The sequence below is a fragment of the Furipterus horrens genome, unplaced genomic scaffold (genome assembly GCF_987537825.1).
Source record: "Furipterus horrens unplaced genomic scaffold, mFurHor1.1.pri manual_scaffold_5, whole genome shotgun sequence".
NCBI classification, from domain to species: Eukaryota; Metazoa; Chordata; class Mammalia; order Chiroptera; family Furipteridae; genus Furipterus; species Furipterus horrens.
Window position 1 is genome coordinate 24,733,675 of NW_028327175.1, and position 19,161 is coordinate 24,752,835.

General features: G+C 43.6%; 1 protein-coding gene across 5 annotated transcripts in view; it reads right to left on the minus strand.

Annotated features, from left to right (window-relative positions):
- Nucleotides 1-6,999: 6,999 nt before the first annotated feature.
- Nucleotides 7,000-19,161, minus strand: part of OTULIN (OTU deubiquitinase with linear linkage specificity) — a 31,345-nt gene continuing 19,183 nt past the window's right edge. For 4 of the 5 annotated variants that reach the window (XM_090276217.1, XM_090276219.1, XM_090276218.1 and 1 more), the window contains 4 exons: nt 17,281-17,424; nt 13,858-13,983; nt 11,713-11,982; nt 7,000-9,337 (listed from right to left, as the gene is read on the minus strand). In XM_090276217.1, the coding sequence (XP_090132343.1) occupies nt 9,143-9,337; nt 11,713-11,982; nt 13,858-13,983; nt 17,281-17,424 (735 nt within the window). In that variant the 3' untranslated portion in view covers nt 7,000-9,142. The remainder of the gene's footprint in view (nt 9,338-11,712; nt 11,983-13,857; nt 13,984-17,280; nt 17,425-19,161) is intronic. The other variant, XM_090276220.1, reaches the window with a different exon arrangement.

The following is a 19,161-nucleotide window of genomic DNA, read 5'->3' on the forward strand; positions in this document are numbered from 1 at the left end:
AATATGGTTATAAGGTCTCTTTATTATCCAAGAGTGCTCAGAAAGGTCATGGGATACCCTGAGTTGAGTTTTCATCCAGGAGCAAGGGAAATGTTCTCCTACTGAGTATGTCTTGAACTGTGGAAAACAAAAGCTTTGCGATTCTGCCCCTGGAGTCATGCCAGTTCAGTTTGCGAAGGTTGGGCAGGGCAGAAGAGGGCCTGGGAGGGACAGGGCAGGGAGGGCAGGGCCAGTTCATCCTTGCACCCCGAGTCTGGAACTGTGCTGTTCAAAGCAAGCATTCAGGCCTTCCTTGCCTGTACATGCTCTGACCCGGGTCCCCTGCCCATGAGCCCTACCTCCTGTAACCTTCTCATCTCTAACCCCCTCTTCCTGATGAAGGCTGGACACAGAGCCCTGAGCACCCCTCTGTCAGCCTTCCCTTCCAGATGTTCCCACCCCTCTCTGTATTGTGAAATCAAAAGTATTCTCACAGGAGTCTCTTTAGAAACTGTAGCACAGGGGCAAAGGACGTGAGCAGATGAATGACTCAGGAAATGACCCATGAATGACTTCTACAGATGAAAACAAGCTCAGTCTTGCTTCAGCAAAAGAATGCAACCTGCAAGTTTGCCTATCAATAGGGCCATGATCGGAGTTGGGTAGAGCTTGGCATGGGCAAGGGCCTACAGTAACTGGCAGTCCTACTCCCCAGTGGGAATGCCAATCAATATACCTCTTCAGAGGAAAACATGGCAAGATGCTTTAGCACACTTGACTGAAAGATTACCATCATGGCAAATAACATTTTAAAAAATGCAGGAAAGAAATACAAGGGACCAAAAAGTAGCCAAGAAAAATGTTCACCGTTACTAGAATCAAAAACCAATTAAAATGAGACATCCTTCCCTTTCCATTTTTTTCTTCTTCCTGAATTGTCCAAGTTAAAAATTAAATTACTCCTACTGTCCCCTGGGGACAACGAAGCAGGCTCTCCAGGACCTGCGACTGACAGTGAAATTCCTGCAACTTTTCTGGAGGATAGTTTGGAAATCTGCTTCAGGAACCTTAACCATGTTCAACTTAAGGAATACACCAAAAGATTCATTAAGAAGGCTCGGTGGGGCCTGTTCACCTTGCACCCTGGGCGCCTTCTTCCTCCCGAGGGACTCGCAGACCGCTTGTCCGGCTCCGGCACCCGCCTTACAGATGTTTGCCAGGACTGACATAGCTGATGACATACCTGCCCTTTTCTACTCAAGAGGCTGGTTTTAATTGATTCATTTTCCTCGTAAGTGTGTGAAGTCAAAAAGTCAAAGTTTCTCCTAATAAAACATAACAGTTTGAGTCTTCAACAACAATATCTTTTGACTTTGGTTATTCAACATGCAGAACAGACAAGGATATTGCAGCTATCGCTGTGTGCGCTATATGCGCTATAATAATCTGGAACAGCATATGTCCAGTCCTCAGCACAGATACTTGACCACACAGAATAGACAACGGACCGGGTTCCAGTAGTTCGATGGAACGTTTCTTGCAGGATGTACTGCGGCACCACCCATATCATTATCAAGAAAGCAGGATCCCATCCGGGATAATCATATTAAATTAACCTGTCATGTGTCCTCAGGCTCCTCTTGGCATTTTTAATTTTAATAGACATTGCCAAATTGTCCTTCATAGAGATTAATCTATACTTTTACCAATGGTGTATTAAAGTGCCTGTCATTGAAGCATTGCCAAAACAATGTGCTAAAATAATAATAGTTAATGATTACTATTTTCCAGGCTTAAAAAAAATGTCCTTTGCCCTGATTGGTGTGGCTCAGTTGGTTGGGCGTCGTCCTACAAAGCAAAAGGTTACTGGTTTGATGCCTGGTCGGGGCACATGCCTGGATTGTGGATTCAGTCCCTGGTTGGGGTGCATATGAGAGGGAACCAATTGATCTCTTTCTAATACATTGATGTTTTTCTTCCTATCTCCCTCCCTTTCCTTCTCTCTAAACCTAAATAAAATCTTTAAGAATTTAAAAAAAAAAAAAAGGCTCATTCTAGCACTGCTTATAACTATGAAAACCAGAAATACTCAGTGGTGTTAATTATATAATGTTTTTTACATTATGTAATTCCTCATAGTTCCTCACCACCTAGCCCAACGGTATTAATTATATAATGTTTCACCATCTAGCCCAGTTAGGACGTGATCATGTAAATAAGCTGACAACTACTGTAGTGTGCTTGGTTTTTATTTCCTCCGCATTCTGACCCTGTGGGAAGTGCCATTTCCTAAGTAAACAGCACAGCAAGGTCACAAGAGCATTTTATGTGCCCTCAACTGCACTCTAGTTCTTGAGCTGAGGCGATGACTCTCCAGTATTTGGAAGGCATTGTCCCAGGTGGTAAGAAATATTCTACATTGTCACAGTGGATGTAAAGCAGCAGCACCACTGTCACCAAACCCCACACCCACCCTTGAGGGTGGAAGGCTGAGCTGCAGGGTCGTGGAGGGAGTGGGAGAAAAATCCTCACTCAGCTCTAGGGAGCTGCGGGGTTGAGTGCCTCTCCCAGAACTTTTCCAACCAAGGGCCACTTCCGCTCTGCCTCTCTGGGGCTACCCTGGGGCCAGAAGTCTGGAATCAACCCTCCAGATCCAGCACATCGGATCTCACACTGAGTCCAGATAAGAGGCAGAGGGAGGAGTGGGGAGGGGAGACAATTCTCAGAACCTGCAGAAAGGCCCAAGTTTCGAGCAAGACAGAGACGGTAAGTGGAAACGCACTGTATAAATACTTCCACCTTAAACACATAACACAGTTGGTATTTCCTTGATCATCTGATGCTTGTAAAAATATTCCTAAGGGCTTCCCTAGGACCCACAGCCAGGATCCGCCTCCCCACCTCCTAGGGTGGTGGGAGGCCATGAGAACTGCCAGAAACACTGCCTTGGAACCGAGGACAACACCCTAATTCAGACAAGCAGAGGGGCAGGTAGATTTATACCTGACGGTTTAGTAACCCATCTGAATAAGGCAGAGGAGGAGGAAGATGGTTGGTGGTGTTCATTACAGGAAGGTCTTTTTCTGCCCATTACCAAGCCAGCACTGCTTTCTAGACACCCAGCCCGACTCATGGGCTCTTCAGGGGCCCAGCACCATTTTGCAAAGACTCCCAGACTCAGTAGTTCTTCCACTAACAGGTAGGCAGGTCCCTACTGACTCATTCTTCATTCTCTATCTCCAAGAAAACCTTTTAGAGACCACTGTCTTTCCCCATCTTTAGATCACTAACTTCTTTCAGTAGAAGTCTGATTCTCGGGCAACGTGCAGACGTTCTTGCTATCACACTCCTGGGTACATTTCCATTGGCCTGAGTATTTTGAACACCTGAGAATGTTGCATGGCCCACAGGTCTCTCCTTGGCAAACCCTCAGGGCAGCTGGGTCTGGATTGCAGCTGCAGCCCTGCCCTGAAGGCCTAAGAGGTCTTCCTGTAAGTCTCTCAAGTGCTTACACCTCACTGCACCCCACCCCCATCCAAGACAGACCGTGTGGCAGGGATGAGGACAGATGGCTGGCCCGAGCTCACCCTAAGAGCAGGGGATGGTACTGCTATTGCACCCAGACCCCAGTCCAGAACCAGGTACCTAATTTGAGGGGAGCACTTCCTATGGGTTCAGCGCTGTGAAGTCATCAGGTGTCACAGGCCTGTCTTGGGGTGCTGAAAAGTTAAATCATGGGGCCCCAATCTCCCAAGGTCCTCAAAGGCAGGCACTGGACCACAGCAACACAGCCAGCCTTCTGAGTTTTTTTCTTTATTTTTTATTTACCTCTTTTTTTACAATCCTCAGTGGCCAGGTTTCCTTAAAGGATCAACAGCAAAGCCCCGAGTTGTCTGGGCCTCCCACGGTGAGAACGAGACTAGGCAAGTCACAGAGGATACTCTTGCCCCCTGAGCCAAGGGTCCGGCCACAGGTGCAGGTGGGAGGCAAGGCTCCAAACTGACCAGAGCCTGGGGGCATGTATTTCAGAGTAGGATACTTTTTTTGACAAATGTGGACATTTTACAGTGTAAACAGAGACTCTGCTAAAACAGCCAAGGTGAGCAGGGCCGGGGTCACACCGTGTGTGCCTGCTGCTCTCTCTCCCTCCCCAGCCCAGCCTGCGGGGGGCGACAGCATCCCCAGGGCAACGGTTGGAGGGTTTCCTCTCCCAATTCGCACTACAGAAATTGGAAGCTGCTAAAGCACAAGTGACAACACCAGAACATGTTTATAAAAGCAATGGAATCAAGAAGATAACTCATTATATACATTCATTTTGGATTTGTTCCTGTATCTAAATACTCGGATGTAATCAAAGCTAACCTTGGACTGCTGTGGCTCCTGAAAGGCAAGGGTACCATATTCTAGCACCATTTATGCAATGGCATTTTTCAATATATAAAACCCATAAAGTTAATACAAAAGTATTTTGAAGTTCATAATTTAAGTTCAACCACTGGGAAAACGACTGCCAAGTCCATGATACTTCGAGCCCCAGACCGTTTTCTTTCATTACTCATGATTTGGCAATTTCATCCCTGACCCAGACTTACACCTAAGAAATCAACAAGACTGAGCTAAAACTCCAGTGTTCTTCATTCATAGCTCTATTAATGAGTGTTCAAATTTTAAATATAACATGGCCATAAGGCCTGGAAACTGACATAAAATTAATGGTTTGTTGATATGACATTTCAATACAATTAATATACTTCCAGACTTAATGGACACTCTGTATAGTTTACTTAAACATACTAACCCATTCCACCATTCTCAGCCATACGTTTCAATTTACCCTACCACATTCTGGGCGGACCCCTGCTGCGCACCACCTGCACATAAGTCACCATGTGACTGCAGACCAGCACCTAATTTACATGCATGCACAGGCATGCATGCAGATACACACAATGCTCACGCCCCTCCTGGGCATGGCCAGCCCACCTTGTCCCCCGATGCTACTGCCACTGGGGGTGCCGGGCAAGCCAGTTCAGTTTTGTGCTTTTCACGGCTTCAGGTTATAAACAAAATTACGCAGGCCTTAAGATCAGTTGCCTCTGTCTTTATTCTCTGTACAGCTCAGTACTGCCTCCCTGGTCTCTCCACCCCTCTCAGAAGAGATCACCGATGAGGTTTCCCAAAAGTGTTAAGCAATTAAACGTCACATTTCTGTTACATGGGGACTTAACATACTTTATGAAAAAGAATTTGCAGAACCCATGCACAGAAATCCTTCCACTCCTTCAGACTTTTATCCTTTTTAAACTGAAGCCCAGGTCTGTTAGGCATCTGTTGTTTGGTTTCTAAATGGCACTTTTCATCTAAAATCAGTCCTTTTTCAATTTACTTCTTATAGTTCCTGGGGCCATGTTTAAACTACCTGACATTGTATCCTGCTTCTGCTAAACTATTATATTTGGGGACTCCAGGTCTTTTACACTCATTTCAGCTTCACTTCACACACAGAGGGCTTCCTTTTCGACTATTTAAGTAGTTACAGATCTCTTTGAAAAGGCATTTATTTTTATGTATGCCTCCAATTGAGATTCCCTGGAATTTCAGACTCCTGAAAATACTTCTGACTTTCAAGGGGGAGTACCTGCAAAGTATTGCTTAAGAAAGAGAGAAAAGAAAATGACCTAACTTTATTTTAACATCTAAACGGAGACACAGCCAGGAAGTCTACTGGAGTCCTATTTATATGCTGGATGGTAAGAGTGCTAGATCATTAAATGCAATACAGCACTTCACAGTCATTATTTGGAAGATATTCAAAAACTAAACTACAAACTCACAGGTAACAGAGCATCTTGGGGTGAGGATTAGAGCAAAAGGAATAACACAGCTTCTTAGAAAAAAAGAAAAAAAGAAAAAAAAAAAAACCAAGCACATAACTCAAAAAGGTCTTCTCTTCCATCAGGGGTGTTAAACTCATGTGGCCTGGGATTTCACCTTATGATAAGATCTCGCATTGGACGGGAAAAGACTAATGAAAGAGCATAAAGGCAATGTCTGTTTTCCTTAAAGAAGTTTCATCAGGCATTAACTGAATATGTAATACTAGTATAATAAAAAGTAAATGGCTATGTAAAGAAAACAAAGTCAATCCTGTTTTGTGCATTTAAAACATTTTCAGATATGTCATACCCAAAGGAAGAGAAACGGCAAACATTTCAGATCAAATTCCACCTACACCCAGATCATAGGTGAAAGACCGCACACTGGCCCCTCTTGTTCACAGCCCCCGCCATCACTGTTCCATGTGTGCAAGTGAAATGAATGGATGCTGTACATGCAGAAGTTGCTGAGCAGGTAAGGAGGGGAACTGGGAAAAACTCCAAAGGAGCAATGTTAATTTCATGCAACCTGTAGATGGAAATTCTTTTAATTTTAAATGCACCTAAAATGAGATCAAAAGTGTAGTCATGCCTGCGTAAGGTGAAGAGCTTTCTGCCAAAATCATATAGGGTCCAAAACCTCTGAACTCTTGCAATAAAATTCAGGGACTACAAGTTCAGTGTAGTTCCCACTGACCTTCCTCCTAGAATAGTTTTATCATTTTAGAGATCTCTGAATCCATTTTGGTCTCAATTCAATTTCTAGTCTGTTCATGTCACCTGACCAGTCCAAGACCAGGAATGAGAAATGGAATTAGGACTCTGGGTAACTGAAGTCATATGTTGCAACAAAGAAATATTATTTTTCATGCTGGCCAATTATCTATATTTCCTTAGGACAGTTTCACTGAAAACTGTGCTTCTCTTGTGCTATGATCCCTCTAAGCCCTAAGCCTGGATGACAGTCTGAAAGCAGAATCCAATATGAGGCCTTGGGACTGAAAATAACTTCAACTCATCCTTGTACATATTTATCAGTGTAGTCGTTAAGACCACAATTTCTGCATACATACTATAACCAATGGAAAACGAGTTCTTGTGGTATCATGAAAAAAAATTTCTTGAGACCTGCACAGGAGGATATGGCTCTGTGAACTTTATTGATGATATACAAGTAAGGGGGTTCCCCTCCTGACTTCCCAATGTCTAATTCCCTTTTGCTCCCCTTTCCCAGCTAAATACTGACAGCAACAGTTAAGATCACAATTTCTGCACACACTCTAACAATACCATATATAGGAACAAGAGAAAAGTATAAAATGTAAACAATTAAGTTGCCCAGAACGCAAGTTCAAGTTCACCGAGATTATTTTCAAAATTCAAAGACAGATGATTATGAGTGTTATTATCATGAGTATCATTAAATTCAATAGTGGGTATGAACAAATAAGTCAAATGAATACAGACCACTACTGCCCTGTTCAACCTAAACATTTGAAATTACACTTTTTAAAATATTTGAAAATGAATGGTACACATTTCAACTGTTATATTACAAATACTAAAATGAAGCACTGAAGCCAACAAGAAATCATTATTATTACTTGAATATGGCTTCTAGGTACCTCCTATCCAAGGCGCCATCGCATTTCACAGTGAAAAACATGAGCTTCTCCTACTCACACACACGGAGAGCAGAATCTGATGCAACAAGTTGGCATCACCAACATGTGGTGACTCTGTGGATGAGGCAATGGGGGAAATACTAACGTAACAGTCTGCATAGTTTTGTGTGCCCTCTAAGTTTTCTCAACTAAGAATTGTAATTTTTAAGTGAAAGCGAAATTTAGATGTTCAAAAAAAGAAGGATTACCCCCCCCCCCCGAAAGAAAACAGATCAGCTAGTTTATAAACTTTATTAAATTGGGCCAAATAAAGATTTAAGTTATTCTAAACGAAAGCTCAATTCCTCAGAGTAACACACCTCCACAAATGCTGAGCAGTTCCGGTGCTGCTGACATAGCTCTGAAGAGCGACGTGTCCTGTTCCTGCGAACAGCATCCGCAGTCCCCATCTCACGTGGACGACTCAGGCCCTGAGGCAGACCGAGCTCAGCGGGGCTGCCTGTAACGACCGCGGTCAACACGCCAGCCTATGGGCACGCAGGCAGGGCTGCTTGTGGCCAGGAAGACTGCCTCCCTCGAGCTTCCGAAACCCAACCAAGGGCAGACGTAGCTCCGCCACACTTCCACACTCAGTTTTAGTACATGCTCCTGCTTAAACTGACTCATGGGGCACCTCAGACACTGTGCTGTTACTGTTCCCTACCAGCAGCTGAGTTCCGTGAATTTGGCAAAAAAAGAAAAAAAACAAAGGCATGAAAACGGCACAGGAAGGCTTGGATCCAGCTCATCCCACCTCCACAGTCAGATGAGTGCCTGCAGTTGTTTGGCCTTGGTTCCCTCCTCTAAAGAACGAGGTAGATCTGAGCTCTGTTCTGACTATAATGGTGAATCTATGGGCTACAGAATAATAAGCAGCTCTGGGCACCAGAGCTCAGCCACAGGCAGCGCTCACCTGGCTCACAGAGCACACGGGCACCCAGCACCAGACCTGGTGTGCCCACGGCTTCAGGCACCTGTCATACCCTTGAAGTGCAAGTGTTTCCGGGTGCCAAAACCTCCCTTCTATTCCAGCTCCTTCTCCAATCTTTAAATAACTCACTTTTGGACCCAATTCTTAATCTTCTATTAAATAATCTGTCTAGAATAGCTTTAATTAATATGTAAATCCAAACCACTGCTTGACGGGACCACGAGAGGAGGTCCAGCCTGTGCCATTAGCAGACTCCGTCCCAGAATCACATGGCGTCAGCAGAGTGCACAGCAAGGGCACCAGAGCCCCGCTACCACCCACATAAAGCAATGACTACCTTAAAAAACTGAGAGCCAGTTGACTATTAGAGAAAGTTTCACTTGAGATATAAAGAACATATTCCTCTCCAAAATGAGTCTCTTGATACAAAAGTATTTGCTTTGTGGAAAAGATAATAGTTTGCACCTTCCAACAAGTGTGCTCTGAAGGCACCCAGGACAAAATATTGCTTCATAAATGAGGGAAAAACTTGGTTAACTCTTATCAACAAAAGCTAGTCTTCAGAACCTCTGGCCAGCCTGGCTCCCAGGCGCCTGTAAGTCACTGTATGAGAGCAGCAGGCCGAGGCCTGAGAGCACAGCTGCATGCACACCTTGGCCCCGTAGTCAGACTGTCCAGGTGCACAGCTCTCACAGACTCGTCTCCTCACACACGCGGACGGGGACATTGTAGTGCCGATCGTCCTCGGCGATCAGGGTCACCACCGGCCAGTCCTTGGGTGGGTCCATGGGGTAGACCGTGATGAACTCTTCAGTGCTATACTTGGAGAGCCGGTATACCTGGATGGTGTGGCGCACAGCATAAGCGAGAAGGAACATTTCAACCTGGGGGAAAAGAGCAAACACATAAGTGGAGGGCGGCCACCCTAAAGATGCCACGTCCTGCCTGCTCCATCCCACGTGACTGAGGCAGCGCACGGCATGGCTAAGCCAAACCTTCTTCCTCTCCACAGGCTCAGTCCCAGACTTCTTTCACACAGTCTTTATAAACAAACAGATCACCAAAATGGATTATATGTCTGTGTCACAAGGGACTTGTAATCAGAATTTATAAAGAGCTCGTGCAACTCAACAATAAAAAAAATGACTGACCAGTTTAAAAATTGGGCAAAGGATCTGAATAGACAGTTCTCCAAAGAAGACATGCAAATGGCCAGTGTGCACATAAGAAGGCATCAGGGGACTGCAGATGAAAACCTCTGTGAGATACACTTCACACCCTCTGGAATGGCTATGATCAAAAAAACCAGTGATAAGGGGGAGTGGCTGCTTACCAGGTAGGTGCTTTTGGGGGGATGATGAAATATTTTGGAACTTGATACAGGTGGTAGTCACACAACATTGTAAATGTACTAAAGGCCACTGAGCTGTACACTTTAAAATGATTCTTTGTATGTTACATGATCTTTGCTTCAATAAAAAAGAAGTACTGGCAAGGATGTGGAGAAATGAAACTCTGAAGCATTGCTAGTAGGAATGACAAATGATATAGCTGCTTTAAAAAAGTTTGGTAGTTCCTTAAAATTTTATACAAAAAATTACTATATGACCTAGCAATTCCACCTAAGAATATACCCAAGAATACTGAAAACATGTCCACACAAAAAACTTGTACATGAATGTTCGTAACAGGATTATTCATAACGGCTAAACAACCCATATGCCCATCAACTGATGAATGGATGAATAAAATGTGATATATCCACACAATAGTATTTGCCAATAAAAAGAACTGAAGAACTGACACAGATATAATATGCATGAACCTTGAAAACATTAAGCTATGAAAGAAACCAGTCACAAAAGACCACATATCATATGATTGCATTTATATGAAATGTCCATAACAGGCAAATCTATGTCCATAGATTGTGGCTGCCCAGGACTGGGAAGAAAAGGGGATGAATACTAATGGGTATAAGGTTTCTTTCAGGGGTGACAAAATGGACTGTTGCAATAATGGCTGTAAACCTCTGTAAACATACTAAAAACCATTGAGTTGCACACTTTAAAAGGGTGAATTTTTGGTAGGTAAATTATATCTCAATAAAACTTTTTTTTAATGGACTCTCCATTACAACAGACCTTCTAAAGACCCAGAAAGGACTAACTTCAGTCTAATATGTAAAACATGCTTTACCAGGTTTTTCACTGCAAGGTATTTGCTGCCATTTAGGAGACACAGGTAACATACATTACAGGTACAAATAATTTTTTAAATAATTATCTTCAATCCTGCCTGTCCCACTGTGACCATCATCTTTGTTCTTTTTTGTAGACCAGGAGAAGGCAAGCCAAAAAGTCAGCCATGGAAGTAAGAAGGTAGTGCTTTGGAAGGATAGCCTTAATGCTATTTTAGTGGTTAGCTATTCAAAAACAAACAAAAAACCCCTAAGCTTTTTAGCGCAACATAATGAACTCACCAAAGATAGAAAGTGCAAAGTGAGTCAACTGGTTGCTCATGGGACAGCAATGCCTTGGGTCTCTGTGTAAAACTCCCAACTTAGCATATCTGCAAAAGATCCAAGAGCAGGCTGGGCTCTATGGGCTAAGGTGACTCCCTATTTTTAAAGGATGCTAGCTAATACAGCGACAGCTGCCAAGATTAAACAAGACCTTTCAGAGGACTCTTCCAATTGCTTCTTTTATTTGTAGACTACCAGAGCCAAAATTACTGATCCCATCCACCACCCTGCAGAAGGCGGCCCAGGCTGAGATAACCATGGCGGTCCTAAAATAGGCTCCCAATTCTTTATCATGTTCTTCCTTTAAGTGTTGGGAGGACTTAGTGACTTGCTAACAAATGTAATATGGTGCAAGTGATGATGTGTGACTTCCAAGATTAGATCACAAAAGGCTCTGTGACTTCTTCCTCTCTTCTTGAATTACTTTCTGAGAGAAACCAGTTATCATGTTGTGAGGACACTCAAGCAGCCCTGTCTATAGAAAGCCCCACATGACAAGGAACTATTACCTCCCTGAGGGACTGAGGCCTCCTGCCAATGGCCAGCTGAGTGAGCCATACTGGAAATGGATCCTCCAGCTCCAGTGGAGGCCTCAAATCATTTTAACCACCTTAGACCCCAAGCCAGAACCACCCAACTTCACTGTTTCTGAATTGCTGACAAAAAATGGTGAGATAATGTTTCATAGCTAAAGCTGGTGTTTTGGGCTAATACACTCTGAAAGGTATAACTCACCTGTTCAAGGCCACCAGTGTGTCCCACCTGGTTTAGATGGTTCCTCAGTAGCTGCCCAGGGTCACTTGATGTGTCCCGAGCAAACAGAAGCACAGAGAAAAATGGTACTTCCTTTCCCTTTTCTTTATCATCATATAGTTCAATGGCTCTGTTTAGCATTAAAAATTTTACAGCTTCATAAAGGCTATATTCTTCCTCTTCATTTGTGAACAGTTCATCACAAGCTATCTGTCTTGCTTCAGCAGTTTTCAGTTCAGCCAAGGCTGCCCACTGCAAAAAAAAAAAAAAGTTACATAATAATTACATTTTTGTTCTAAAAGTCCCTGGTATACTTCCATACTATGAGCATAAAATCATTTTCAAAAGCAGGCGACCATGGGTCACGTACCAATGATCACAATGTCAAGTGTCCAGCTCAAACAATGGTACTCCTCTTTAGACCACACAAATTCCTGACTCAGCTTTTGCCCTACTAACTTAAAACAAAAGTACAATGCCCTAGGGAGAAACACTGGCACTGTGGGATGACAATTTTGAATTTGAATCCCTAATGTCCCAGGCAATGAGAGTGAACCAGTCAATCAGAAGCACTTACAGGCGACCTCACGTGCGTGAGTGTGAGGCCTGCGTATGAAACTGTGAAGCACAGCAAAAATCACTCCTCTCCGCCAGAGGTTCCAAGGTGCAGTCTACCCAGAAACCCCAAGCCAACCTTCAAAAATAAGGATGGGCAAGGAAGATTATGGGGTCTCCTGAATATTAGTTTACTAAACTTAATCTTCTCACCTCTTAAAAATATATGAATTTCAAGTGAATAAATCCATTCAGGGAATTCTTATTGACTCCTGATTATGAATAGAGCAGTGCTAGGTATTCAGCTAAAATAGGCAAACTCTTTATGTGCACAATAAAACCCCATAAAATCAGGTACTTTTAAAGTAAATGAGAATAAAAGATGCTGACATAAAACTAGTCCTTACGAATCACCACTAACTACTGCTCTTCTGAAAAACCATAAAATTTCACATTCAAGAGTGAATTTTAACAGTAATGACTATACCACAGGACTCTCCAATATTTGGGTTGAAAGCTGGAACATTTCCTATTTTTCCAGTAGTAGATCAAATTGCCAGGCAAGAGTATGGCTCTAAAGTCAGGGTTGGGATGGGAAAACCAAGCACTGGGCCTTAGTTTTCTCATGTGTAGAATGAGATAACCACAGCAATAACACTTCAGGAGTTGCAAGAATTAAATACATAAAACTTCTAGGGTATGGCCTGGTCCACGAGAAGTATTAGTAATGCTGGCTCAGATTATTAATGAAGAACTTTCATATTGTTTTAAATTGAAATCACTTAAACATTCCCCAAAATGAGGATCTAGTTACAGCTGACAATGTCATGAGAACTTGAAAGAGATAAAAAGGAAATTGTCATCAGCGGCTGAGCTGAAGAGCCTTCCCATTCACTCACTCTCACGGGGCCAGAGCCCTGCCCTCAACCCTCTACTGACCTGTGGACTGGGCAGCACCGGCCTCCAGCCCCCACAAATCCTGTGCTCTTCTTAACAGGCAAGAACAACAGAATCCTTATGTCCTCTTCCTCCCCCTTCTTTATCGCTAGTGTTCCTTTGACAGTGTATTTTCCAGCAAGCACTCCTTATGTTTGTAAGTACACACTAGGTTCCAGGAAGTCAGGGTCCTCAATGCATTCATCAATAAAGGGTTTTTGAATGCCCATGCAGTGTCAGGCTTGGGTCTAGGCAGCCTTTCACTGAGTTGACAGTCTAATGGGGGTGGCATGAATTCCTGTCACTGATGTTACCTTAAGAAATATGGACTAAATGTATCCCTGAAACTTGTCAGTATGACTCAGCATGAAGACTACACTTGTTATGCTTTCCTTTTAAGAAAGTTAAACAATTTATTAAACATATCACCTCCTGTGAGAATACATAATGTTGACATTTCTCAATTTTACCAAAGACATCACCAGAAGAGTCTGTGTTCATCAAAAATTATTTTGCCTAAAAACCAGTCAAGAGCGTTTGGTAATCCACTTCGTGAGGACTAGGAAGTGGTCTGCCAGGGCAGTTAGGAGTAGGAGCCTTGCACTTCTCAGGGAAAGGAAATTACATGTTCCAAACCTTCTTCCTTAGCAGAGTGAGGGAGTCCTTAATTTTATCAACCAGGTCCTCGCTCTTCCCCTCAAATTTCAATCCCAGTTTCCACTGCTTGATCCAGCTGTATTTGTTTACGAGTTTTTCTGGTAACTGGAGTATCAAGAAGAGAGATAAAGAATGTTAACCTTCCAAAAAGTCCATCACACGATCGAAGCTGTAAGAAACCATGAAGCTCAGACACCTACCTTCGTTTCAAGGATTAACCCCTGCAAATCTGTCCTGTGGGTTTAGAATGGATCACCCAAGTCTGGAAGTCAGGCACTTGGAAAGCACCGCCCTAAGGAGGACTGCCACAGTGAAATGGTGCTTTGGGTAGAGGCACAAGGGCACAATCCACCCTGCACAACCACACGGCCAAGAATGCTACATGGCCCTTGGAGAGGGTTCACAAAGGAGAGTCCTCTCCTGCTCACTGGCAGGCTCCTGAGCCCTCCCCAATGTCCGCCTCTGGAAGGCGCTTCCAGGCATGTGAGATTGTCCAGCATGTGAGACAGTCCAGCATAAAGTAAACCCCTGCTTTCTTCCTGATTAGGAAAATAAAACCTAATTTTGATATGACCACATATACTCAAAGTTTTAACATTCAATGAAATAATACTGTATCTAGTTCAACTGCTTAATCAATACAGTAAGATTAAAAAAAAATACAACCAAGAATAAGAAGAGAGGGTTAGGGTAGCTGTGATGTCCTAGCTCATTAAAGAATAACAGTTGAACTGATACTTTGCCTGCACCTCCTTTTTTCTTCTTGGAGCATTTGTTATTTTCCCCAATCATCAGTGGAACCTGGAGCCTGAAAGGCAAGCTGGGACACAACTTGATGGATGACAGAATGGGAACACAGATGCTCCCAACAGTCCTGGGTGTGTCAGGAGAAAAAGCCATATGATTAGGTTGGAAACAGGCATGTCCTGTCACTGCTATAAAATTTATAAAGGGAAAAAAAAAAGTCTACCTCCAAGTCAAAAGATCATTAAAGAATAATTAATTCCTACACTAATCTATGTGGAGCCTGAACATGTTTGACAGTTATAATTTTAAACAAGACCATATGTTCAGTTCTTCTGGAATCTAAGACCCTGAAGACCCTTTCATAAATGGCAGTTCCTGTTTTACTTTCTTAATCTATAGCAATCATGTAAAATGAAGGTGGTTTCAGCTCTGCAAAAAACAGAACCACAAGAGAGACATGAATTCCTCTTCAGGTTACCACAGCGATGCCGACCCACACTCACTCACTAAGGGGGAGGGGCTCATCATGATGACAAATGACCACCCACCCAAGAGCCGCCCAGCTCCGTGCCCACATCATCCTGCATTTCGACAGTATGCGGGCAGCTCTGCTGCAAACCTTCAATTAGGTTTCCAGGTTTATCACCAGAACCTAAAATGTCCCCAAGTGGCAACAAGTGGAAATCACAACTGGGCACAGAGAAGTGCAAGTGAGCAGAAAATCCTGGCTACACAGATGTGAGCCGAGAATCGAGTAAAGGGAAGCCCAGAAGCCCATCTGAGCATCGCGGGACACTGTGCGGGTATCTAAAAAGCAGGCACAATACTCAACTGAATTACTCAGGAGACCCGGAAGATCTAACTACACAGAGAGATCTAACTACATAGCTTATACAGGTGTGTTGATTGCATACCAGTTGATAAAATGGATAATCAAAGGATGGACAGGTAGCATCTTCCACCCACTGGTCCTGGCTTTGAATTTTGAGGGTGTGGGATCCCTCATCCACCGAAGAGACTTCTCATTAGCTTAGCTGGCCACCGGTTGTCTCTAAAAGTCTTTATTCTAGGCTCTTTCAACTGTTCCCAAAAGGAGATGAGTCGTTGGTCACACGCCCCCCCTGTCCTGAGGATGCAGGCACAGAGCTGCACTTGCTCCTTGAGATGGGAGATGACCAGCCACATTCAAGACAGGACTGCCACTGGGTTTTAGAAGTGCTCCTTTTAAAACAGAGCCTCCCTATCACTGCCAGCCATCACATCGTGTGGGCTCATACGGGGATAGCAGTCATTTAAGATCCTGATGTCTTTCTTTGCCCCATCATTAAGCTGCTGGTAAGGCAGATCTTCCACAGCTACTACCGCTCTGTGTTTTGTTTTTGCTTTTTTAAAAAAATTTAAGCACAAGACTTCCAATTTTCTTCCAATTAATGTCATATCGTCAGTTCTATTCACTCCTGGCTGGTTTAGCTCGGTGGATTGAGCGTCAGCCTGCGAGCTAAGTGTCGCTGGTTCGATCTTCCAGTCAGGGTACATCAGAGAAGGAAAACTCTGACTCCAAAAAACCTCCGCTGCCTTGCGGCATACCTCTTCAGGGGAAAGGCTAAGGGAGTAAACCCTGACAGAAAATCCGGAGCCGGAGTCCCTAAGGCGGTTTGACGTTGTAGTCAACACCGGCAACTCCTGCGGCGCACCTGAACCCAAGCTGTATCGACTCCGTCTTTCCCTTGGACCCTTCAGCTGCGAAGAGAGGGGGGGTTTGCTGCATGGGCAACAGCGGACCCTCCATATTACCCTGCCCAGGCTCTGTAGCTTCAGCGTCATCGCAAGATGTCGATTCAACACGGGAGGAGACAGATGCTACCATGTCACTCCCGAGTCGGACTGCACAGCTATTCTCGGCGGTGCAGATGGACTCTTAAGAAGCTACACCATCGTCTCTTGAGACGGACGGCTGCCGACGACGATTCACTCCAAACTCTTTTGGGATATTCTATTATCCAGCCTTTCATGTGTGACCTCGTCTGATGTGTGTCACGGTCACACAACACAAGGATACACGACTCCCTGGGCTGTCACTACCACAGTGCAGATGCAAAACCCTGAAGAAGGCCTAGCATGGGACACAGCCCTGACTTTCACCTCCCCAGGAAGCCTCTCCCAGGGTGACATCAATCATCCCTCTCCTAGTGCTACTGTTCAACCACCTTACGAAGCAGTTCTCCTAACACTACACAGAGGGTGCTAGTTTCTTGAACTGGTGCTAGAATCACAGAAATCTGCATCCTAAAACCCCAGCAGGTTCAATATACATGGGTTTAATAAATGGGTGATACAGTCTACAACCCATCTGATACAGATAACAACACTGAAGTCAAACTGCTCCTAAGTGCTTTTTACAAACTCTAGACACCTGCTCTCTAATTCAGCTCAATTATTCAAATAAATGTTATCATTTTTCTCTTCTGGGAAATACTATTTTTGGTCACTTTACTATGCAAAATCTCCCCAACCACACAAAATCAAATGAACCGAACCCATAAGCTGATGTCATATGGCAGACAGTGCTGGCACAGAGCACAGGCAGAAAAGGGAAGCCTTTCTCACAAAAACGACTGGAAGCATTGCGGACTCAAACCTGCAGCAGCAGCGTACCAGCGTGAGCTCTGGATCCTGCAGCCAGGGAGGCAGCGCTGCTGGCTGGCTCATGGCCTGGAACAGCGTGGCCCTCAGCGCACAGTAATTATCTCCACGGACTCGCCTTATGGAGGTGAACTTTTGAGATACCTCTTCATAGCCCTGGGTGAAAGCATCAAAGAATTCAAAATGGTTGTTACTGACTTCAGGGAGAGTTTTATTCCTGTGGAAAAATGTGTCCCTGACCCCTGAAAGACTGGAAACAAGACTGGCTGAGTCCTTCATGTAAGACATTCTAATTCCTTCTTTATTAATCAAAAAATATTAACAAATGTTAGTACTGCACAAAGTACTAGCATATGCTAACAGATGCAACACACTAGAACATATAAAATAACACACCAAGTATTATTAACACACCACTCCCAAAGCTGGAATTCTATGTCGCTTTCTAAGCAAGTGTCGCAACACTTACGTACTGATAAACGATATTCTGAAGGGTTTCATCACTATTTAAATTGACCCTAACTCTTTAATGAAGAGAGAGAAGAGAAGTGAGAGATGTACTACATTTTTATCACCATACACATACACCCCAAATTTCCATGGTACATTTTACGAAGTCTACATATGCCCTGGCCAGGTAGCTCAGTTGGTAAGAGTGTCGTCCAATACGCCAAGGTTGTAGATTCCATCCCGGGTCAGGGCACATATGCATGAAACAACCAATGAATGCATAAGTAAGTGGAACAACAGATCAATCTCTAAATAAATAAATAAATAAATAAAATTTTACAGTCTACATGCTACAAGATATCTGGATAATGCTGTTAGGCTTTTTATAAAAGTGAATTTAATTGCCATTCTTGTTGAGTCTGGAAGTGAAAGGAGGAAATGAAAATGTTCAGTGACATGCTTATTACTCAGAAACAACCATCCAAATGGAACATTTTGAAGCATTCTCCAGGAAAACGACACTATAAAATCCTAGTGGCCTGGTGCAGAGCCACCCTGGTGACCTGATTTCTCTGGCTGGATGCTGCTCAGACATCAGAACCCACTTGACTGCTTCCCCCAATGCACTCACTTTCATCCTGTCTGTCCTCTCATTTGTCCTGCTCTTCCCTGCCAGTCAATGGACACCCTGCCTCCTACACTGCACTTACACGAAGGAAGGAGTGACACTCTCACTGTGCGGGCAGTCACCCTGTGTACTGGACCCTCATTAGTAGCTGTTCTCAAGGCTTAGGACACAGACCACGTCTTCAGAAGGTATGAAGGTACTTCTTTATAACAACAAAATTTTGAGAGCCCCATTTTTTGTAGTGGTCCAATCACTGTAACAGATAAGGTCCATTAAGCAGACTAAAGTCTGCTAATGAGCATCTCTTCCCTTTGGTGGACCCCCGATTACCTTGAATATTCACAATGGCTAGATCAACAGCAACTGCACCTCTCCAAATGCATAAATTATTCATGCTACTTCAGAAGTGAAGCAAACTTTTAAAATTAAATTTGGATTTATACACCTCCAAAAGAATATCCAAAACAAAAAGAGACAAATAATGACTAGAGAAAGAACTGAGATCCAAGCTGTTATTGTGCACTGAGATGCTCTAATTACTGCCACAGGTCCTGCTGTGACGTTTTTCAAACTGATGTGCCTTTGATCACTTGATCATTGAGAAGTCCAATCACAGGTCCAAATCATTCTCTTGAAATAAAATGACAGGAATAATTTCAGCATGAGTCCTAAATATGGAATATTTGGATAACTCAGGAGTCATCTTCAGTCATGGACCTTCAGCTGCCAGTCATTAAAACAGATCTTTTAAAGAAACTGAGGCCACAAAATAAAACTGTAAGTCAGTGAAAGCTTTTATGGGGAAAATGAGAAAA